This window comes from Cuculus canorus, chromosome 11 (assembly GCF_017976375.1).
Source record: "Cuculus canorus isolate bCucCan1 chromosome 11, bCucCan1.pri, whole genome shotgun sequence".
Lineage (NCBI taxonomy): Eukaryota > Metazoa > Chordata > Aves > Cuculiformes > Cuculidae > Cuculus > Cuculus canorus.
In genome coordinates, this window is record NC_071411.1 from 11,925,634 (window position 1) to 11,950,214 (window position 24,581).

Below are 24,581 nucleotides of genomic sequence, written 5' to 3' on the forward strand. Positions count from 1 at the left end.
CCTCCCAGCAGACCGGGCTGCTCAGAGCACCATCCAACCTGGCCAACTTCCCTGGGCAACCTGTGCCAGTGCCTCACCACCGTCATCAAGAATTTCTTCCTAACATCTAATATAAATCTTCCTCTTCCCAATCTAAAGCCATTCCCCCTCATCCTATCACTCCCTATCCTTGTTAAAAGTCCCTCCCCAGCTTTCTTGTAGCCCCTTTCGAAACTGGAAGGTGCTCTAAGGTCTCCCCGCAGCCTTCTCTTCTCCAGGCTGAACAATTCCAGCTGTCCCTCGGCGGGGTCAGGCACCCAGATGGGCCGTGGCCGAGCTGTGGTGGCAGCCTGGGTGCTGCTTGTCCTGGGACAGGAGTGCCTTCATGCACTTGTCTGCTGCGAAGCTGCAGGCACAGCCCTTGGAGCTCCTCCAGCCAGTGTCTTCTGCGGTGGGAAAGCAGGAAAGCATTTCTCCTAGCAAGAAATACAGCACAAAAGAGGGGAATGCTAAAAGAAACTGTACAAAACATAGATTTACCATGGCTTGATTTCAGTTTAGAGGAGAACAGGATTAGAAAGGGGGAAAAAAAGTGTATTTGGGTAATGACAGTACTGTTATAAAAAGAAAAGGACTGCTTACCCCAACGCACCACTTATGAAATCGCTTCGATAGTCATTGAAATAGCTGGTGGCTGTCGGGCTGTCTGCCAGCTCATCCTGGCTGAACTATGAAGAACCACTCAGTGTAGTTTAAATCTTTGGTTTATGTTACATTAGATTTATGTCAGTCAGCCTGGAATTGATTTATGTTTTCTTTATGATGTGGAGGTGTATGGTCAAGAGTCTTGAGGATTTAGTGCAGTTGGGGGAGCCAGTCCTTCCCTTCTCACATGTGTTATTAAACTGCTGTGGAATGACTGAAATATCTCTGCATTTGGTCAACTGCACATCCTGGAACTAGGAAGGAATGTGTCTCTCATCACCCTTCCATCTCAGAAGGGTTGGAAGGAGTGGAGCCTGAAGGAGGAGCTCACCCGAATGGGAGTTAAATGCAAACGTGGTTCCCTTTGAAGCCTGAGTCTCAGCTTTGAAGCCTCATCTCAGCAAAAAGAGTGCCACAGGTTTCTTGGTAACTGGAAAAAAATGTGAAACACACCCATCCAGCCAATTAAGCAGCTAACAAATCAGCACCTCACTGCAGACAGGGCTATGAAAAGGCTGGTTTTGAATGATTTATTCCAACAAAACTATCTCAGATTTACAATAATATAGTCAGGCATGTTTAAGAACATAACCTTTTCTTACCCTTTCTGTGACTACCTTTTCTTACTAAATTCCTGTTTCACCTTTAGAAATAATCTCTTTCCTACTGGAACGTTTCGATCTAGATGTCAGAGCTCTCTGCCCAGTAATTAGCTGCTTATTCAGAGACATATGGGCTGGCTAGAACTTTGGAGGTCACCTAATTTATCTCTGTGCCTGATGGCAGGATTTATGACCGTCATTCCTGGTTGATGTTTGTCTATAGATGCCCAGTGACAGAGTTTATACTAGTCCTCAGGCGCCAGCTCCGCTGCCCCCTTATCCAACACTGAAAGCTTTCCTTGATATCTAACGTGAATTTTATGCTACTTGCTGTTATCTTCAAGTCCAGCCCAAAGGACTTGGAGAGCATGTGAAAGCCTTAATGCGTTACATTTCTGCACACTTCTTTCCTTAGCTTGTTTCCACACTGGTACTTCTTAGGTTCTTGTAGTGTCCTTTGGTGTATACTGGCTTCTCTTTGTCTGCTCCATGGCTTTCTTAAGCGCAGTATCTGAGCTGGACACAGTCCACGTGGGTGGAATCGCTCTCAGTGTTGTGCAGAGTGGAAGAATTACCTCATGTATCTTGCAGAGGACACTTGCTCTTCACTGGCATGGAATGCCTTTTTCTCAAGTGCGTGATGTTTATTTCTTTTCAGTTTATGATCCTCCAAAACCCCAGATCCTTCTCTGTGGTACAGGTACCTAATCAATTGCCAATTGATTATTTATAGCCACTAATTTACAGTTCATAATACCTAAATGCATTTGGGAGCTTGTCCATATTGAACTGCAACCAATTTCCACCAGTTTGTCAAGAACTTTCTTAATTCTAGTCTTGGCCTCCAAAGCACTCGTGTCCTCCAGCTTGTGCACATTTAATAGGGTTATCTGTACTTGCAATCCAGGTTGTTAATGAATGTAAGTCATTAGCTGCCTACTTGTCCATCCTCTAACTCTACTACCTACAGCCCCAATTTCTGCAGGGTCTTGGTGCTTGGTGTGCTAGGTGGTTGGGTTGGTTTCTGCTGCTGTGAGCCTGTGTTTACCCAAACGTACAGATCACAGCACAAAGCTCTCAGCACAAGGTTAGGAAACTGGTCTTGCTCTGGTACTGGTAACTTCTCAAAATGCCACTGATGTCCATAAGGCTGTATGGCAAGAAGATGGTATAAAACCATTGGACAAAACCTGCACAGCTTTCCAGCAACATTTGGATTTGATTTTCTAGGGGAAGAACAAATTGAGTTATGAGCAGTGGTCTGTAGGTAGCTGGCTATAGATTATTTCTTACCAGTCATTAAACATTCCTGCTCTTGCAAAGGTTACTAGAGAATTATTGGACTATGGTATCTAATTAACCCTCAATAAAAAAAGTAAAACAATTTCTGGGCTAAACTGTGTGCTCGTATTGAGCCTTCCTTTAGTTCCCTTTTTCACTATGTTTGCCTAACTTATCATCTGCCATCTTTTCTGAAGTGCCTATCACATTTGTACTTGAAAGACAGCAGTTATAAAAGAAACCCACAGAGAGATGACCAAACAGACATTTGAATGAACGGAGCAGACTCTTCACAGAACTTTTTAGACTCCACAGGTAAGCTCCTGGGATATCTGTTGCGGTTCATTTTTGTCTTGTTGTGTTTTGTTTGAAGACTCAAAAGGTCCCACTTTTCAAAGTCAGCTTTGCCGTACACTAAGAAATGCATCTGGAATCTGCTTCTGGCTGGTTGCTTGTGATATAGTGGGACACATCAGCTGTATGAAAGAAAATCATTACCATTTAAAGGCTGTTTTCTGTGTTTAGGATTTCTACTATCCTTTAAGGAGGACTATGCCCTTTACAAAGCGAATATATCCTTTACCTTCTGCTTATTACTTTTTACCATATATCACCAAGACATAATGTAATCAAGGCTTTTACTCATCCTGATAACTTACTATATCTGTTTTTCTGAGAAGCATAATCCTCTTCCAGATTTCTAGTTAAAATCTTTACTGGAATACACCTATTTTGATTCTCTATGTCATTTCTCACATGAAATAGACAGGGTAGCACAGACTGCAAGGTGTTCTTATAGGCTGTGGTCTTCCAAAAGCTGTATTTTTAATGGTAGTTTGATAGTAAGCAAAAGAAAAATAGCGTTTTTGAAAACAAGGCAGGAATAGGGGATAATAATAGAAAAGTATTCTGCATTGCAGTAACATTTTATATCCAGTTACAAGTCAGTAAACTACTGCTCAGAAAGTGTTAGATCTGTGTTTGATATATGTGTGCTTTCAGACAGTAAAAATAGCTTTGAAAAGTTAATCTTTAGTATCTTTTCAAAAGTATGGTGGAAAGAATGTGTCCTGGAAGAATCAGAATCCTTCGTTTTTGAAGACAAAGTAAAAAGATCTATAAGTAGAGAAACCCATGTTAAGAAACCAATGAGAGCCAGCTTTTCTAGAGGTGTTAAATGCTGAGGCAGTCCTGAAACCAATGTACTGACATTACTCAAGTTAATAGAAGTGAATCTTTAGCAGTTGTAAAGCATGAGGCTTCTAAAAGTTATTTTAAAAATAAGGTACCAAAGTGATTTTTTAAAAAGAAAAAACAGTGAGTGCTCTTAGCAATGGAACTAATGAAGCTTCCTTCCCAAAGTCTCCTAGTTGTACCTGATAAAGCTGACTGCAGCTGGGAAGAACATGTCCCTCCATCTCTCCTCTATATGAGTAGAGTGGCCTTTGGTAGGTTCTCGTGTCTCTCTCACCGAGGTACCTGGTTCATGTTACAAGAGCTCAATCTACTTGAAACTGCTTCTTAGCTGCTGGTTTTGGTTGTAGGTGACCAGTGGAATGACCGTGGTGGGTAATGTTAATAGGTAGAAAGGCAAATATCCATGCATGCATTAAAGCGTGCACACACATCTGCACAATTCAGTGTTGTGTTCTTGGCAAAGTTGTACCGCGGTTATTGCTAGGGAAGAAAAGTTACTGTATTTAATAGTCTCATCAGGTAAACAAGATATATATATAAAGGTTTTTGATGCAGGAAAGAAAAATTGCTGCTAATAATTTGTATAAAAGCATATTGGAAATGTGTGTCATGTTCTAGCAGTTTTTTGGATAAGTTTTTACCAGATAAAGCAGTGTAGGTGAGGCAGAGGTGGTCAAAGATCAGGTGCTATTGTAAATTTGCGTTCAGTCCACATAATGCCCTCCAGAATAAAATAATCCTATGAAGCAGAGGTCTGTATGGTATTCAAGTGAGAAAATCCAAAAGAACAGGCGTTTTGTGAATGGTAATGCAATAGGAAATAGTCTTGGAAGCATAGTGCAGGCATAAATGTATGGTGTGAATAACAATTACCTGATGGTTTGTGATTCATGTACATTTTGGAAGAACCCAAGCGTCTGGCCAAAATGTGTTTCAATAACCCAACATATATAAAAGCAAATCCTGAGCCCCCAGGAATAATCTGCTAGCATTCTGCAGAGGTTCAGTAAGCCTCATGCACATTTTGGCTAGCAGAATAGTAGATACGTACAATATAAGGATGTAGATAATGAGTGGACTTGGACATTAGGAAGCATGCTATATTGCAAATTATGTGTCATTTTAATGAACTCGGCGTTCATACACCATTTTGAAAAATAGTTGCTGTATAGCAAAAGTACTCCAACTGTGATCAGTTGAAGTTCTTCCAGTCCCTGGGTTATTTATTGAGGGTTCAGGAAGAACTGATGGGTTAAAGATGCTTTCTCTGCTCATTACCATCTGAAAATATCATGTTTTCCATACAAACAATTGCTGTAGTGCCCCGGGGAAGCAGTGTGATTGGGCTGGGAGGGCGTATTTCTCTTCGGTAAGAACATTTTGGGAAGCTGCTGTTCTGTATTTCCATGTTGTTTATATTAGGTTATACATGAATGATTACACACAGACCTTTTTTTCTCCCAGTACTTCATGAAACAGTCTGTAGGAAGCATAGGAGCATGCTAGATTTAAGCATTAAAAATAGTTATTCATTTAAATTAGAAATAAACAAATTATTTCCTCTTACACTCAATAATTAACACCGGAGAATTAGCCTTGAGGTGAGCACTGATACTGCTCCTTTAGTGAGCTTTGTTGAAGTAGGAACTGGAAAGTAAATTCCAGTAAGTAGCTATTTTATGTATAATGACAACTAAAAATATGGTTATTTCTGTTCTTGGAGTAAATGGAACTCTTCTGAAAGCCGGTATACCTGAGCCTGACTTGCTTCTCTCCGTGGAGAGATGTTCTAAGCCTGTGACTGCTGCTCTGAACGTCCACACATGACAGTGTTTGAAACCAGTAGGTTTTGCAGGGAGGGAAGCAAAGGGAGCAAAATGATCTGTGGTTAGTGGTACTTTTATCAAATTTACCGATGACAGGATGCATTTCCCTGCAAGGGAAGGTGAAGTGTTTAATTCCTTTGATCATGTGGATATACCATGCTTCATGGTTTGTGTGCTTAACACTTGGGCTTGTGTTCTTTTTAGCTATTGACATCTGTAACATGGTGACGAGGCACATATGCTGATACTTGGCCTTTCTTATTTACCATCTAAAGATTACATACAGCATGATGAAAGTTTTTCTGATCCTCCTTTGGACAGTGAGCTTGGTTCAGCCAAACATACCTCAGGCTGTAGCAGGTAAGGCATTTTCCTTCCTACTAGCACGTAGCTTTAGCACCAGTGCTTCTGGCCTGGTTTATTCAACAATTTAATCCCGCCAGAGCGAAGTCATTATTCCAGGTAGCAATTTTACATCCAGGACTGAAACTATACTTAGCTACAGAAACATGGTGACAGAAAGCATTGCTGTCATAATCCTGACGTATCAAGAACCTTAATGGTAACATTTTTTGTGGGGATCTCAACAGGGAACATTTTAAGGGAAGCTGTTCAGGAGGGTTTGTGTTGGGGTTTTCTGAGCCTTTATGAGGCAGTTTTCCTAATGCAAGGTGCACGCTTGAAATATTGAACTAGTGGGCATCAAAGGTTGAAGTCATGGGGGAAGAAAAGTGGGGACTGATGTCCCTCAACTGCTTTGGAGATGGCAGTCAAGGGACAGCAAGCTCTAAAGAACTCTAGAAACGGAAGAGTGGATTGATTATTTTACTGCCTTGCTATTTATATGCTGACATTTTCCCCCAGCATGAGCTCTTCCTCATTTCCATATGAGCTCCAGGAATCTCTCTTGTTCTGTCCTTTTAAATTATCATTGCTATCACTCTGTGTGTTCTTCCATTTGTGCTTAATTCTGTTCATCATTTTGTTTCTTGTGTCACATATAACTTCTTGTGGCTGCCGGCCTTGTCTTAGGAAGTCCCCACATTGTGTGCTTCTACAAGCTTATATGGGTGAGAATTGTTTGTACAGTTGATCACTTGATCAGCCCCATTTCAGTACAGACACACAGTGTCTGTGTGGCTGTGAGGAACAAATTGAAAAATCTAAACCTAATTAACAAGCCAAGTGTAATATATCATTGTGATTTTCAAGTTCAAACTTGTAAAAAATCGTTTTTATGTCTAAGTTTTAGGTAAACTCTTATTTGATGAAGTTTTGGTTGTTTATTTGAAGGTATTTTTCAGATGTTAGAAACATTTTATAAGAAGCTCTTGAAAGAATATAGTACTGAAATGAAATTATTTGCTTGTATTGTTCATTGCATGTAAACAGCTATTGCTCTAAACAATTCACTGGACTACTGTTATGAACATTTTTGTTTTCTTTACAGTTCAGGTTTTCCCACCTGTTGACTTCACCCTTACAGTCTCTGCATTAGCACAAGTACTTTTACACTGGAAACCAAATCCTAATCAAGAACAAAAAAACTACACTATTAGATATGATGTGAAAATCCTAAGCCCTGTGCCTGAAGAGGTAAGATAAAAGATAAATCCAGTATCCTAAGACTATAAGAAGGTTTAATTCCCATTGAGTTAAACATGTTGCACCAAACTAGAGTGCAGTAAGGATATCTCTCTTGAACTATTGGCATATTGAATGACCGTGTCTCTTATATCATAAACAAATACTTGGAGCACTGGAGAGATTCTCTTTCAGCTATGTTTACAGGAACAGCTCTGCTGGGACCAGGGTTAGCCTGGGAATTGGCAGGCTCTGCAGTGTTCATCTTTGGGGAAAGCTGAATACTGATTTTAGGTGATATTACTCCCCATTCAAGTCAGCTCACTTAATTCATGCCATTAAGTAATTGATGCTAAGATATCATTAAAATGTCAGACCATGTTTCATCACAGCTGTGTACTGTAGACAGTTTTTTTGTAAGATAACTGTCCTGCCATCTTAAATGAGAAACCATACACCCTTCTTTTGTGGATTATTTGTACTCTCTAGCTTTAGACATTTAATGTAAGCAGCTAAGCTTTGCTTCTTTGCAAAGACTGGATCAATCTTTGCCGTTCCCTTAGTTCAGCTTCCATCACATGTGATGCTTATTTGATTTTCTTTTTATTTCAAGTATGATACAAAGAAGACTTACAGTATCCGAACAGCTGTACTTCACAATGGTTTCTCTGCACACATTCGGACGTTACTTCTCCATGATGACTTTCAGATGAGAAGTGACTGGGTGAAGAAAAAACTCCCACCTCCACCAGGTAAGAAGTAGGACAGAGGAGGTCTGAATTTCATGTTTTGTCACAATCTGTGGACTAGACATCAAAAGGTGACAGGTTTAATACTTGAAAAATACAACGTTTTCCCCTCTACCTGCTACACTGATCTTTCAAAACGATGTAGTTTAGGCATTTCTCTACTGCTTGGAGCCTGGATACAATTTGGATGTGCAGAACATGGATAACTCATATAAATTTTTTTAAAAATGTCTTACTAAGGCTAAGATAACCCACTTTTGTGCACCCTAGGATATTAAAAGATCATGCTACCTTGCTGTACATGAAACATGTAATCCTGCTGTATGGTACAGCTTTACTTACACTGTTTGGGAATCTTCATCCATCAATAACTGATAGACCTGTGTGATAAAGAAAAGAATCAGATACAATTTACATAGATACAGTGGACCAAAGACTGTAATCAAAGTGTTTTAGCAACATTAATTTCTTATTACTTTTGTAATACGATTTTTTTTTTCTGCTTTATAATTCCTTGACTCTCTAGGTGCTCCAGAGACATCTGCCACTAATTTGTCCTGTATTACTCGCATCACCATTTCTAGTATTGTTTCTCTCCATTGCACTTGGATTCCTGGCCAAGGGGCACCGAAAGATACCAACTATTTTCTGTTTTACAGGTTAGTGTTTTCTCCGATTTTAGTGAGCAATGAATTTCTTTAAGAGCAACGTGTCTCACAAGTGTTTTGATTTAGGTATGAGACGTACACTGAAGAATGTCAAGATTATATCAAAGATAAGTGGAACAGGAATATTGAGTGCAGATTTTCAGTGACTCATATTGATCCTGAAGGGATTGACAATCTCATTGTAATACACATTAATGGGTCGAGCAAGTATGCTGCAATCAAACCTTTTCAGCAGTTATTTAACCAAAATGCCATTGGTGAGTAGAAATACATTTTTAAAAAAAAATTAAAAATGTCTAGCAGGATTGTCAAAAGATTTGTGAGAGAGTACTACTGGATTGAATGGTTCTTGATGCAAGTGAAAGTATGTGCTGTTTTTGCATAGACATGTTAATGAAATTGGAAGTGATTATAAGATAAAAATGGATTATTTTAACTGGTTTTAATATTATAGAAGGGAAAAATACAATTACTTATTCTGTTTGCTAGTCAAAACATTATTTCCAATATTCATTTTCAATTGATTTAGTCAATATACAGTCAAGTACAATTTTTACTACCTTTTATTTTCATCTTCCGTTAAAAGGAAAAAGACATGGTGTTAAATATAGCCATGTCCTTTCAAAAGAAAGGCATTAGACTGTCAAATAAAAGGTCAACCATGACTGTCTGTCATCTTTCACCCACTGAAATAATTTCCTTTCCTTCATTAGTTCCACACCTTTCACTTTTTTTTTTTTTTACAAACAGATAGCATTTCCCTGTTTCATGGCTTCCCTAAGATAAAACAGTTGACACACTTTCTTCTTAAGAGCTCATCCCCATAACAGTTGCTAATCCATTCCTTTGAATTTGTTCCAGTTTTCAGTAACTTTCCTGGTTACATCTGTTTTTTTCCAGAAAAGAAGTTTTTCTAACTGTTATATCATTAATTTCATGCTTTTGCAAAAATTAATTTAATATATCCCACCCTGCCCCAAGCCCCAGTCTAGTTTTTCAAAACTTTTAAGTGGATTTTTAAAACTGTTTTCCCTTAACTATTTTCTCCAATATAGTTATTCCTCCTAAATCCTTATCTTTTCTGTCCAAAATGTCAAATAAATTCAAGGATTATAGGTCCTGCTTGGAAACACTAACAGGTTATACAGTGCTCCAATTGTAAGCATTTAAACTTTGCTCTATAAATAAATTACTGGTACTGTTTTCTTTTTGTAGAGAAAGTGAATGTTCCCAGAAATGTCACTGTATTCTTAGAGCAAAATGATCTCTTTGCCACATGGGAGAAGCCGATTTCTCCTTTCCCTAAAGCATGTTTTGAATACGAATTGTACCTCTTCAACTTCAAGTCACGTAATGAACAGGTAATTGCTTCTCTGATGTCTGAATCTTACATAGCATTCCTGTGTCTGAGCTGACTATGCTATATAGCTAGATTTTGCTTTTACACAGCCTGGTGAAAAAGTCTTTTTATTCATGAATATGTTTCAAATTTTAAAATAAATCCTGCTACGAGTACATTTTTGAAACTATGGGTTTTGGTGAAACTTGTGTTCCATTTGTGAATAGGGTTTAGCAAAGCCAAAGTCTCATTGGTTTTCATATTTTTCCTATTTTTCTGGATGTCATTTATGTCTGCAACAAACTATTCCCAAGGCACCTAGGAAAGCAGAAGGACAAAAATTTGACTTATTCAGTTTAATGCATTTGGGTTCTGAATGGTAGGAGGATGGACAATTCCAAAAGTCTAGTATTAAGTGTCTTAAGGAAGAACGCAAAAATGAGGCATCTTTCAAGAATTCACGCTCAAATATCGGTATGAGAGAAATTATACCTATAAAAATGAGATCTTTAAAAGCAAGTGCAGATGCTCACTGTTAAGCTACTAAAGGAGTTTTAAAAATATAAAAAGATAAACATGATTAAAGTTTGTTTTCTGAATTGTTTAGTCTTAAGTAACCTATAACAGTACAATATTGCTTTCCTAACAGATATTGAAAATCTCTTCAAATGACTTCAGATTACGGATTGATGTTACCAGCAGGTATTCTGTACAAATAAGAGCTAATCATCACATATGTTGTATGAGAGGATTTTGGAGTGACTGGAGTGAAATTATTTACATTGGTAAGAACGACATGCTTCTGTCTGGTAATGAATATTATTACATTGCTGGAAAGCAAATGCTGCCTGATAATAAGCATGCACGACACTGAGTAATTTTAATAGAAGCCAGGAAAATAGGTATTTGAGTAAAGAAATTGACTTGTTAATGCCAAGGGGAGTTAAATCTGTGTTCCATTAAAAATAAAATAGAAACCTCACAAACTAACTTTGGGACATATTGAGGGATTTTAAGACAGTGTTTATTTTACATCCTTATGTTTTCGGAGACTGATTAAACTAGCCCAAGGCCTAACTGCTAGGTAAGGCCTTTTAGCTGCATTTACTTCTTTAGTTTTCAGATGTGTTTCTCTGACATGCATCATGATGTTCATGCTGGAAGTTAATATGAATGATCAGGTCAACAATTACTTTACTGGGGCTATCTGAACACTTAAATGTTGGGGTTAAAATATAGGATAGTTTTAACATCTTTGGAACCTGATTATTTGCACCACTTTGTTCTGTATTTCCTACATGCTGAACATGTTTTTCTGGAAATAACAGTTTTCTTATCACAACACGTTATCACAACTGTTTCCTCTTAGACATCCTCCTTTCCTCTTATCTTTCGAGTTTCTTAATTTCCTGGTTTTCACTTAAAAAAAAAAGTCCCTTACACTCTCCTGTTTACTATACTTTTCCCTTTTATATCTGTTTGTTAGTGCATGCATATCTGCTAGTGTTTTGCCTCTTTACCCTAACACATGCCCTTGGCTCCATGGCACTGATAAGTACCTGGAAGAGAGAGGGTCAGCAACCCAACCACTCACCCAGGGGAGGGGCAGCTGACCAAACATCTCTTTAATTAAGAAAACTTGACCTGTTTATTAGCTTCATGCACCTATCTAGGAAATGTTCTGATGAGATCAACTCGAGACCAGTAACTTTCTTTCGAGCCCATGTCCTGAGAAAAACGTTTGCTGCCTTAGACTGCCGGTCCTGTAGCAGCAATCCCGTAGCTTTGTTAAAAACACAGTTCTGGATCTTTTCCTTGGGTTACGGTGATCAAACCCTATGAAATGCAGCCCTGTGTGCTGCCAAAGTGGACATTGTAAAATGGCACCTTGATACCAGCTGTCTATAAAATGTTTAGAAGCATTACACTCAAACAAAGGTAGGTAAAATTCATTAGTGCAGCCAGGTGGGCTGGACACTCTCATTAACTCCGCACAGCAGCCTGATACAAATCAAATCTGTGAAGCTGTAGGCATGTCTGAACAGCCACTGCCAGGGTTCACAGTTTAAAATCTCCACGGGTCAAGATGGGGCTGAGCAGTACCTCACAGCACATTTATGCTGTCCTGATTCTGCTTTCCCAGCAAGGCTGAAAGATTTGAGGGCCCCTCTATGTCAACAGGAGACTTTTGGAGATATCTCTGCTGCGCAGCGTGATGGTGACTGAGGAACCTGGAAACATTGCCCTTGCAGATATCTCTTCTTACGCACTGCACCTATAAGGAAATAAATAAGGAAAATTCATTCTGATTTAAAAAAAATATAGCCTTACTTACACATTTAATAAAATCTCAAAAATATCCAAGAACAGGATCACTTACTTCATTTTTATTTACAAAAAGGGCTTTTTAGAGGCTTGTTGCAGTTCATTGACACAATACAGGTTACTGCATAAGCTGCTGGGTTTCAGTATGTACTGCAGCCAGTGATTAGCATTGTTGTTAACTTGCTCTGTGGCTCTAAGGAAGTTTCATCTGTTCCCAGTTTCATGTACTATGTGGATACCTCTTACTAGGCAGGTGCATGGGCTTGTGCTGGTTCACAGTGGTGTGCAGGGCTGGGCTGGAACCTCTGGGCATGTCTCAGAGAGAAGCTGGAGGAGGACAGCCTTGGGCAAGTCTCCAGAGACACAGCACTGCCTCTGCAATTGCCCCTTCTCCCACACCTTACTCCAAGTTGCAGTGAGATTTAGTGTTGCCTGATCATGCCTTTTTTTGGCTATTGCCAACCAACATAAGATGGAAGAGACTTAGGATGCTTTCATTTTTGATTTGGAAACTGGAGACGCTTCCCAGCCTTCACGTTGAAAGGCTTAAAAGTGGTTTATAGGACTTAAATGTTTTCCAGAGTTTGCAGCCCCAGTCATCCTCTTTTTATGCAAGATTTACACAAAGCATAACTTATTGGCAGTCACATCCTAAATTTTATTTTCATCCATCATCCATGCACTGGTTTTAGGGAGTGCTGTGCAACTGCAGCTGTATGCGGAGACAGCAGACACAGCTCCTCATTTCTCAGAAACAAAGCTGACTACTATCGAATATTATTTTGTCTACAGCACCAATAAACCCAGCACTCCTGCCGCTGGCCGATTTATGGCCTTTCAATTACCTGGTAATGGCAGTGCTGACACCTTGATACATGGATATCGTAAGAACACATGGACTCAGCAACCTTTTGGAAATGCAGTTCAATGTAAATGTTTTTGTTATATAGCATAATGTGACACAAAATAATGGTTGTGGCCACTGAGTGATGCCTTTTCAAAACAGAAACACTGACCTTGATAGAAATACCTGTGTCTGCTTACAGGCAGAGGTGGCAGGGAAGTTCTTTCGGAGGTAATGTATCAGCAACCAGCTCACAAGAAAAAAATGGGTCTTGATGTCTTTTTTATAGGCAAGTTTATGAAACCAGAGAAACCCAGTTCCTGGCTAGAATGGATTAACAGGAATGAAGAATGATTTAATGGAAAACAAACAGTTTGTGCCTGAGATTTTCAGCAAACACTGTCTTTGCTAAGTACAAGTTGTGCTTGTTGCATGGCATAGTGTGTCTTGAGACAGCAGCTAACAGACCGTATCATACTTGTTGTGGGCCTGGCTCTCCACACTTCTCAGCTTGTTCCCTCCTTCATGTCAAAAGGAAAGAAATTTATTGTTGAAAGTAGAAAGTCAGTTTCACAGAAATTGTTTTGAATCTCTGTGTCTCATTTCTAATCCTAGACACCAGATCTTCATTATTTGCATGTTAATTTGTGACCTGAGTAATATAATAATGTAAAACAACTGACAAAATATGTGTTTAAAATAATCTGCACTAAAATAATACAAGTAATTTTTTTTCCTGGAATTCAGGACAAAACAAACTGGAAAATCCAATAGCCTGGATTCTCGCTGTGCTTTGCGTGTCCATGTGCTGCATGTTCCTACTTGTTGCTATAATATGCAAAATGTAAGTATCATTGTTTTCTTTTCAATTACAGTATAACTAAAGACTAGATGTTCAACAGGTATGGGGGGATGTTACAAGCTTTGCTTAATTTTAAGAAAGGGCACTGAGTATGGGATTCAACCATAGTTATACAAAGTGATTAATAAGTAATAATCAACCTCATTAATTACCAGCAATAACATTCAGCAAAATTGGTGGGGAAGAAGGTTGTTTAATTTAATCTTAAACAACAAAGCGATATGCTGAGTGAGGCAAATTTGTTAAAAGTCTATTTGTCCTTATCTCTTTTCTTCACTTAAATGGATCTGATTGGGTCAGTGATGTCCCCAGCAGAACTCTGCCTTTAACCGTGATGAAAGCTTCTATGAGTAACTTTCAGGGCTAAAATGTACAGACCAGTATTTTCTCAGTCTTGTTTAGCTCAGCCTGCAGACCTACACCCTACACAGGGCCCTGAGCATGCAGGTTGAATTTCAGTAGACATCAAGAAGTGTAGTAGATGCTCTGAAGTGGTTAAAATTCAGCATCTTTGTGCTTACTGCTCCTCTGTACCTCTTAACAGCAGCAAGTGCATTGAACTTTTGTTTGCTTTGATTTTTTGAACTGCTTGTTTAGTTTGTTTTTGATTACTACAGAGGCTATGGATGCCACATAGTAAAAACAGATGCCATATAGCCAAGCTTCCCAAAATGCGCTGTGAAGAAACCCAGGTACACGTCAAATTTCTGTAGCTGTGAGCAGTAAATCATAAGTGATGAATTAAAGAATCAATGTAATTACAAGCTTCTCCCTTGAAACATGCATCAAGCAGCAATTATCAGTCCGCAATAAACACGGCTCCCAGTAATCTAAGTGCTGTCCTTGACTCTGCTAATTTCTTATTAATTTCTTTAATACCTTTTAATTTACTGGTCATCCTGATGTGTTCTTAGCTATTTTCCTTTCCATACTGCATTTCCTTTATCAAATAAAGGTTTTAGTTGCAGGATTGTTATGTCAGAATAACTGTTATTAACTTTACCTAAAATATCTGATGTCTATGATAACCTGTTCTTAAGCCAATTTAATTAGCATAGCAGGTCTCAATAAGCAATCCTTTTTGGAACAAGATAGATTAGCTCCCCAGAGTGTTTATTTTTGTCATGCTTTGTATGATGCAACCTTCGTATATTGATGGAAAACCCCAAACTGCTGTTACTCACATCACTGATTCCTTACAGACTGACCTGTCTGTGTAACTGTAGGTCCTCCACTAGTCTGGTATAATCTTCATCAGCTCTCTTTGCAAAACACCAACACCAGTTCATTCCACCACCAGTTTATAGCAATCATAATGCTCCGTGTTTTCCTGTGGAGCTCTGCAAGTCTTTGAATATTATGCAGTTACCCCTGAAACATATAGGGGAAGAAATAGGTATAGGGGAAGACTTCTTCTCAAGGATCAGCTTGAAGATGCTGTAATGATGCATTTTATGAATATTACATGCATTAGTCAAATTTAAGGTAGCATTTCCAGGTTCAGATGCTTGATGCTATATTGGTTGCTTCTAGGAGTTTCTCTCTTCCTGACTAGTATATGGTTCCCTAGCACCCAAAGGCTTATTACATACCACTTTTGCCAAAATGATTAGAAGTTTTTCTGCCTGCTACACTGAATTTCATGAAGTTGCTAGCTTTACTCCACCCTTCCCAAGCTGCTTCTTGCTTAGTGTCCTTGCCACTTCTCTAATCCTCCAGCCTGCCCTGGGAGGAAGTAGGAAATGCAAGAAGATGAAATGCAGCGCTTAGCCTGCTCCTTTTTTGTATCTGCAGATATTAAAAGAGAAAAATAGAACAGGTTCCCTCGATCACAGTTTCATAAGTACTCAGTTTTTACGGCTCTTGAAAATTCATGAAGCGTACCATGCAATTTAAGCTACAGAATAATTTCAAATTTCATACAACTTGAAGCCATTATAAGGAATTTCATTATACCAAAGACTTCTATACATTTTTCTGTGTGCTTCCTGGTGATTGCAGGCATCAGAGGTACAGCCCAGGATTTGGGAGAAATGCTACAAGACAAAGCAGCCCTTTGGATAGTTTGGATAGTTTTTTCCCTTTTTCCTTTTCATGTATTGGCTGATGGGGTTACTGTCTTGATAAAAAGTACAGTTGATTGTTTTCTTAGTTCACCCCCATCTTTATGAATGAGCAACTTCTGTACTTCCTTAGGCTGTGCCTTGGAATAACATATTCTCCTGGAGCTGAGCCCACAAGAGGATATAATTAATAACTTGCTCCCAGCTGCTCTCCACTTAATTGACATGAGGACAGTCAGTGGCCCTCCATACCATGAAAACAACGTGGTGATCCCAACCTCCACCTCCCTCTTCTGTCCCCTACTCTAGTCCGTGATGAGCCATGCACTGCAGGGAAGCCATTTGGAAAATGTCATGGGGAATCTCAGGGGATGCAAGGCACTAGAAAAGGCACTATAACGTACTGTGAAAACAAATATTTTATCAGTCTTATCATAGTGGTCAGAAGAGTGAAAAGAAGAACTTGTTCTCTTACTTATTTCTCTTTATTTATCTTCGGCCTTTTTGTGTCACATGGGATGCGCTTGGGGGAAAAGTGGCAAATTTCAGGAAGACAGACACAGCACAATTGCAGGAGCCCCTGAAATGCTGACTTAAGGCAGGAGAGTCCCATAGGCTGTTTCCAAACCTGAGGATCCAAGTAGCACTAGTGGAGAGGGCCATGCTCTAACGTGTGTAGAGACAAGCAGAGATTTCTGGAACACTTCTCATCACAAGATATTTAATCATATAACTCCAACTTTTCAGTATCCTGCAAAAAAGAACAGGACCATTGTGAGGGCACCACTGTCACCAACCCCACCAGCGCCTCACTGCAAAAGCTTTTGCACCTGAGGGGCAAGCAGCCCCAGGAACACAACTGTGCTTCTGCCACGTGTCTCTTGGGTGCCCGTGCACCCCTCCTCAAGGTGTCTTCTGGAAGTGACATGTAACCTATGCTTTTTGCCAACTCAATAAATAATTTTGATATGGCTCTATCAAAATCTTTTATTGCCAATTCCAAACAAAACCAAATCTTGTTGGTTACATTGCACAGCAGTAGTATAAATCAAAACCACATTCAGAAATGAAATATGATGCAGGTGAAATCATGTGGCCTTCGGCACCTTCCTCCCTAAAGGCTTGGGACACCCTACAAAATCTAGGAGCCTTGAAGACAACAACACTTGCAAGACTTACCTGGGTATGATCACAAAGACCTAACCTTTAGCAGGAAAACTGGGAAAAGTAGAGATTATGCCAGGTGCTGGAGTATTGATATTGGCAATGAGCCCAATCCTGCTCCTGTGCCACGTTACTGACTCACTCTGTCAGCAGTGTGCATACAAGCTTGACTTGTCCTCTACAGCCAGCGATGGTTGGACTGCATTCAGCATGTCAACAAAGGGGATGCAAATGTCTCCTAGAACCAACTTACACCCTGCTTTTCTGCCCCATATTCCCACTTCTGGCACCTCTATCACAAACCATTTTCCCTGTGCTACAATGAGGAAACATCCTGTATGTTGCTCGGTCAGGTCTATCATGCAAGCAGTGGTAAGTCTCTTCCCTTTTCCTAAAAATTAGTTAAGCATGAATGTCTCTTTCAGGCAACAGCAGCTCAGACAGGAAGGTTTAGCTCCAAACCGATGATCAGAAAATATTATTCCTCCTCACCCTAATGGTGAGGAGGAATAATAGGATAAAAGAAAGCTTGACAGAACTTAGAACGCTTTTGGAACAAGAATAGCCATAAGAACATAAGCATTCAACTAACCAGGAAAATTGCCACAAAATAAACGGGGCAGAGAAGCAGATCACCCATGGTCCCAGCACCAAGGGCACAGGAGGAGTGCAGCTAGGGCTTCGCCTCAGCCACTTCTCTGCTTCATATACATCAGACTAGCTGCACAGAACAGGTGATGCATACTAATTCTGGGCTAAATTCTATAATCTTCACTCAGGCCAAGTTCCCATTCAAATCTGGCCCTGTTTGAACATCATGCTATCCAGGGGTGGAGATAGCAAATGCATTTTAGCTGTTGAAATGTGATGTCTGTACTCTGGGATATATCAAAGGCAAGAAAAAGTTCACTCTGCAGCATTTGCTATCACAGAAATACATATGCTTGTATGCTTCAGCCAGACTAAACAGTGTCAGTCATGAGAGTATCTCAAAAGGTGTTAGCAGGATGAGTTATTACACTGCTAAGCAGAACCGTTTGCTGTCAGCTATCTCTGGTCCTGTTCCTTGCCTCCTCCTTGTTCCCTCAGCACACAATTATTTGCAGTTGTTCTCCCACCAAGAGACACAGGCAGATTATGTCCAGAAACCAAAGTCTGAGCAAGGGGCAGCCTGTCTTGAATGTCCAAACAAAGTAGATGACGAGGCAGCCTCTGGGAATGCGAGTGTGAACAGAAAGATCAGAGCAATTAATTTCTCTCCAAGACAGGCCTATTGCTGGCCGTTAAAAGCTGTGGCAGTGCTGTCTTGGATCAGCCTTCTAGCCCAGCTGTCTCCTGCAGCTGTGATGGGGGAGGCTGATGAGGGAAATCATCAGCCTACCACCTCCTTGCCATTGACATGTCTCCAGGGACCAGAAGTGTCCTGGTAGGAATGGCACACCTGCCCTGTCCTCAGGTTGTCTGCTGATGGACCATTAGCCATTACTTTCACTCTGTTTGAAACTGCTGCTGCTGGAGTGGGAGTGGGGCAGGATGGCTGGCAGTGCAGAGAGACATGACTTTTCACTGGGCTAAACACATTCTGCTTTCTGGATATGCCATCCATCAGAAAAAGCAATTTTTTCACATCCTTGCATTACTATGTTTTGCAGAAACCACGTATGGAGTAAACTCTTTCCACCAATTCCAACACCCAGCAACAAATTCCGAGATCCCTTCCCAAATGACTATGAGGTAAAATAACATTTTACTCACTTTTTTTTTTTTGCTAGAAGGAATGCCTGTGTTTGTGTGCCGCTCTTTCCCAGTAGGGCTGGGAGCAAAAAGCTTGTTATTGCTCAGTTAAAGCCTTTTGACCTCTTAGGATTTCTAATGCCCATATGAAACGTGGGCTACATTGTTGAGTGTGTTGTGCAAAACAGGCCAAGCTGGAAATTCATGGGTGCAGTTAAAATAGCATTATGCACAGCCCTGACTATTAGTATAACATGAATTGGCCATTAAATTTGGCAATTAGTGAGGCTGTACTTGCAATTGTAACTGCTGTGGTGAGTTCTCACCTGTCTGCCTGACCACCTCCTCTGACGAGTACAGGTCCCAGTCTGCTGTAGCTCTGGATCTGGCCTTGTTTGTAGATTAAGTGTTTTGGGGGAGTGATTTAAAAACAAACGAAAGGATTAAGTGTGATTGTAGAGTGCTTTTCTAATATACAAAGAATTTTAGGCCCATGATGCTGTACCTGTGGCTCTGCTTTTTGCACGGGAATGCAGTGCTTGCTCCTTCCACTGAGCACAGCCAGGCAGATGGCCCTGCCCTGGCAGGGACTGGAGCTTGAATCCTGGAAAGCTGATTTACTTTGTGAAACCTCACAATGGGAAATGTTTTGATTCTATTATTAAGCTGGTCTTAAGCCTTATTATGTTTGCTGTTACTTCCCGATAAATACATTTGCCTTACAGATAAGATAAAACTCTTCATTTTCTGCTCAAGGGAAGTGCTGCTCAGTAACTTATTTTAATTTGTCCCCTTAGAATAGGGGTTTGATTTTTTTGGTTATTGTTCTTATTCCATGGTCTGGTCAAGGAAACAGGCTTAAAAGATTATCACATAATGTTTGTTTTAATTAAAGTCACTGGTGTAAAATAACACGACTTAGGGTATCACAAATAAGAATATGGGAAATAGCAAATATTAACACTGCAGCTAGAAAATGTGAGCTTACAAAGGCTGTTTCACTGCCTTGTATTTAGTCATCTATTAAAAGTGAGCTCAGTGAGAGTAGGTGATACTAGCTGAAGGCTTTCTGCTGGCACTGCGGCTGCGAGGGAGGTGGCACTGGCAGGGAGAGGTGACAGCATGGCCATGGTGGCCCTGCTGAGATCACCTAGGAGAACGAAACTCCTGGGTGCTGTTTGTTGTGGCCGTTCAGTTCCTAAATTTGTAGCATAAATAGCGGGGCAAAGTGACACAAGCCCCACTCAGTGGTGGCAGTGCAGCCCGTGGGAACCATGCTCTGCCTGAGGAGGACCTCTGTCTCCCACTGCCCCTGCGGGCTTCCCAGCAGCTGAGCTACTGCTTGCTGCTACCTCCTGCAAGTCACTCAGTCCTCGTGTGCTTGCTTGTTCAGCTCTGCTCCATACTGACAGGTAAGAATCTCAGCCCACAAGTGGGCTTTGCTGCTGTTTATTCGGAGAAATCCACATGCCTCATAACCTGCTCTCCAGCTTCTCCCAAGGCTCTTTGTCCTTGGGTACAGGGGGCTGTCCAGTGGGACACCCTGGTCAGCTGCATTGTGCAGAACACACCAAATGGGACTCTTTTGGGTGTGGGGGCTGCTGGCCCAAGGGACAAAGGGATGAGCCGCCCTGTGAGAACTCAGCAGGAATGTGAACTCTCTGGCAAAATTCTCCTGTTGAACCCAATCCTCTTTCTCAGCTCTTACTTCACTGAATATTTTGGGTGAATCTTTCTTTAAATGCACCAAATTGAAACATGGCATTTTCCAAAACATTGTTAAGTGAGGGCTTTGCAGCACTTGTTTCATGACAAATATTTAATGCAGGCTTAAAACAGTACGTTGTGACTCCTGTCTTCTAATTATTGCAGCCCCAGTTTACCTCCCAGCTCACCAGATAACAGTCGTGTTTGCTTTCCAGAGAGCACGTACCTGCACCAGTGAGACGGAAACAGAGTTTGGCAGCTTCACTGAGGATTTCTGCTGCAGCACGCTCAATGACTCTGTCTTCTGAGAGGCTGCGGGGCTGGTGAGGCTGCATGGTCCTGGCACATCACCCAGCATCGCTAGAGTGGGCTTTGAGTCACCTCCACTGCGGCAGCATTTCCAACGGGGAAGGAGGACTTGCTTCCACAAAGGGCCTCGTGTAATGATTAGCTATGAAACAAAAAGTCCCAGTTAAAGCAGGATGTAAGTACATGGTACAAGGGTTGTGTAGGGAAAAAAAAATCTGGAAAAGAGCTAGTGGCTTTTCTTCTGGTTGACAGCTTAATCTTTTGGATTTCTGTTTTGTTTTAAATAACTGACAACTCAAGATGCAAAATGCAAACTGGGACTTGGCACAGCCCTGTAAATGGCTGTGAGGTATCTGGCCGTGGTCCCTGGTTGTGGCCAAAGTGGGTCAAATATTAGTAAAAGAGTAAAACAAGCTGTAGAGCACCCCAGTGCTGACATCCTCAGTGCTGCACAGTTACAGCACATCTATCATGACAGTGGGGACCCACCCTTGGCCTTCACCAATACACTTTGGAATGAAACAGTGTGTGCTTAGTGAACAACCTGAATAACCTCTATGGCAATGCAATTTATTGATAATGGAAGTGTCTGTGCTGTGCGTGAGCTGTGAGCCATGCAGCCAGACTGCTCCTGCATGGGGACTGCTTAAACAGTGCAATGGCCAGGCTGTGCCCCGTGTAGCAGTGTCTGTCTTGTACTGAGTGAAAGTACTTATGTCTTGCTTTTCAACTAAACATAGTGCTACTTTGAATGTTGGGAAAAGGCTGTTTCAGTTGCAGGACTTCATAAATCCCCAAATCTCTGGATTTTATAAGCTACTTAGAAAAGTTTTTTAGTTTGCTTATGCAGCAGTTGTACAATTAGTCTTGTTATTTTGTGCACACAGCTAGCACTTTGCCCTGTTGCTACAGACAGGTAGAAATTTGTGAATACACAGCTGGCTTCTTGCCACCACAGGCACCACTCCCAAAATCTTAAGAGTTTGTGTGCGTGGCAGGTTTTGCAGATGGCTTTGCACGAGGCCTGTAAGAAGTCACATTTAAACCTACAGTATATTCACAGCCTGGAAACTGAAATCTATTCAGGTAAATAGTTATCACAGAATCACAGAATCACAAGGTTGGAAAGGACCCATTGGATCATCAAGTCCAACCATTCCTAACACTCCCTAAACCATGTCCCTAAGCACTTCATCCACCCGTTCCTTAAACACCTCCAGGGAAGGCGACTCGATGACCTCCCTGGGCAGCCTGTTCCAGTACCCAATGACTCTTACTGTGAAGAATTTTTTTCTGATATCCAACCTGAACCTCCCCTGACGGAGCTTCAGGCCACTCCCTCTAGTCCTGTTCCCTGTCACTTGGGAGAAGAGGCCAGCTCCCTCCTCTCCACAACCTCCTTTCAGGTAGTTGTAGAGAGTAATAAGGTCTCCCCTCAGCCTCCTCTTCTCCAGGCTAAACAACCCCAGCTCTCTCAGCCGCTCCTCGTAAGACTTGTTCTCCAGCCCCCTCACCAGCTTCGTTGCTCTTCTAGCAAGTGTTATGAAACACTGCAAAAACTGTCTCCCACTCACAAGCCACTGGCAACAAGAAGAATCCTCAGCATCCCATGGCAGAGCACTGACCCCAGCACTGAGCGTAAAAACCCCTCTAAGCCCCCACCGGGCATGGCCACCTCTGAGGCTGCTGCTCTGCTGTGCTGCGGGGGGCTGCCAGCCTGCAACCCCCAGCCCAGCCCCTGCTGCGCCAGGCACACGGTGACACCTGGGGAGGGTCACAGTCCTACTCTCAGATTTTTCTTGTGAAGATCTAGAGTATTGGTACAAATGTCTAAGCTTGTGTAGTTTTGCTGCCATGCAAAGACACTCAACCAACGGTACCCTGATGCCTGCTGCATGCCTCTCCATGGGTGTCCTGTCTGTCCAACACGCAGAGGAGTCCTTGCTGTTTATTCCTCTCCTGGCTTGTGGAAGTTTGTTTTTTCTTCAGGTTATTTTTCTTCCTTCTTGTAAGAATTGTACAGTTTACAAAAGAAAGCAGGCATTTTTAATATCTTGGTTTTGCCAGGGCTTAAATGTTCCCAGCTTTTGGCTACAGGAAGCTGGTGGGGCTGCAATTGCTGATGTCTCTGTGGGGATCACAGTGACTGGCTGAGATGGCAATCTGGGTGCTGTGAGACCCTGATTTCAATGTGAAATGTGCTTTACCTGTGTTTATTCCACTCCTTTCTGAATGAGGGAATGCCCCTGGAATGAGTGGGCTCTGAAAGTGTCTGGTTGCCCAGCTGGCTGCTGACGGGAGGCACGGGAGGCTCGCAGCTGGCTCATTTTTCAGTCCGAAGCTCCTTTGCAGTCTCTTGCCTTTGACTTTACCTGGTGGCATCTACAAAAGGACAAGAACCGATCGTTTGTGCTTCCTGGCACAAGAAAGTACCACTTAAGGAGGAAAGAACAGAAGAAAAGGAAAATGGCACAAACTGATAAAATTCCCAATTTGCACCTAAAAATCAACACAGCTTGGGAATGCAGAGTTTTCAACTGTACAGTACTTAAAGAACTGTGCCAAGGACCTCTCGGTGCTTATGGGGCTTTTGGAGTGGCAGGGAGATGGGCTCCTCCTTCAGATGCAACTTCAGCTGCCTTCAGCTAATTCTGAAAATCCACGCCCAATGCTGCAACCTGTTTTTCTTTGCTATCTGTTGTTCCATCTAAAATAAACTGAGTTTGAGACAGTGTTGGTTTTGGTTTGTGATTTGTTTACTTGCATTGTGTAATCCACAAGGGAGTTACCAAATAAACTTCCTGCCTGAAACCACTTGAAAAACTCGCCTTTGACCTCTCTGGCTGTGGATCACGAAGCTCTCCTGTTCCTTCAGAGTCCCTTCTACTTCCAAGAAACCTCCTGTCCGTTGAGCTGGCCTGAGGTGGGGTTAAGCACATTAACAAAGAATAAATGAAAAGTTTGACCCAACAAGTAAACTGTTTGGAAAGTACCAAGTGCAATGGAGTTCCTAGGTGCTACAGACTGAAAATAATTACAATAAATGAGCCAGTTCTGATATGGGTGAAATAGCATGGGTCCGTCAAAATTAATGTAGCTCATTAATATAACAATGTTTGTGCCTCAAATGTCTCTCCTGCACGTTATTTTAATAGATTTGAGGTGCCCAGCTTTAATAGTCTAAAATCAAGATTTCATTAGTAAAATCTTAAAAATGAGACTAAAGAGAGTTCATTTACTGTAATGTATTTTACGTCATGGCTTCAAGTGGCCTAACAAATAAGATTTCTAAAAATAATTTCATTCCCATGGATGGCAAGATATCACAGAGATTAATATACTTCTATTTTTGTTTTGCATTTGAGCTGTACATTTGGCCATGTGAAAGTTGTGAGCGTGAATGCTTGGCACTTACTTACCAAGGTGGGGGCAGTCTCAGGCAGCTGAGCCGTTCCCAGGGCACACGGGCAGGTAGCTGGGGTGGAAAAATACACTCTTGCTTTTCTGGGTCACTGACTAGGATGTACATCACCGGAAAACAACACAAGCAACTGCAGCGAGCTGGTGATGATAAGAAATCCCATTTGGATGTTCATCTGATCAGCAAGGGCACGTCAGGTCCTCAGTACTTCCAGGCGGGATG

The 24,581-nt window shown here is 41.3% G+C and overlaps 1 protein-coding gene and 1 long non-coding RNA gene across 4 annotated transcripts; one reads left to right on the plus strand and one right to left on the minus strand.

The window, feature by feature from the left end:
- Positions 1 to 975: 975 nt before the first annotated feature.
- IL5RA (interleukin 5 receptor subunit alpha) lies at positions 976 to 20,977 on the plus strand. 3 transcript variants are annotated; one of them, XM_054076809.1, is made up of 11 exons: positions 976 to 2,882; positions 5,795 to 5,950; positions 7,041 to 7,186; positions 7,788 to 7,926; positions 8,450 to 8,582; positions 8,658 to 8,848; positions 9,807 to 9,952; positions 10,580 to 10,715; positions 13,847 to 13,943; positions 18,841 to 18,922; positions 20,845 to 20,977. In XM_054076809.1, the coding sequence occupies exons 2-11, from the start codon at positions 5,878 to 5,880 to the stop codon at positions 20,935 to 20,937; spliced, it is 1,236 nt and encodes a 411-aa protein (XP_053932784.1). In that variant the 5' UTR covers positions 976 to 2,882; positions 5,795 to 5,877; the 3' UTR covers positions 20,938 to 20,977. The 3 variants fall into 3 exon arrangements, with proteins under 3 accessions (XP_053932784.1, XP_053932786.1, XP_053932785.1); XM_054076811.1 differs by lacking the exons at positions 18,841 to 18,922; positions 20,845 to 20,977 and adding an exon at positions 16,772 to 17,083; XM_054076810.1 differs by lacking the exons at positions 18,841 to 18,922; positions 20,845 to 20,977 and adding an exon at positions 14,579 to 15,161.
- Positions 10,808 to 23,244, minus strand: LOC128853273 (uncharacterized). Its single transcript, XR_008451706.1, has 6 exons — positions 23,146 to 23,244; positions 20,856 to 21,080; positions 16,500 to 16,775; positions 15,170 to 15,332; positions 13,272 to 13,423; positions 10,808 to 12,205 (listed from the first exon to the last, which is right to left on the minus strand). It is a non-coding gene; the product is annotated as an uncharacterized LOC128853273 (long non-coding RNA).
- Positions 23,245 to 24,581: the final 1,337 nt, after the last annotated feature.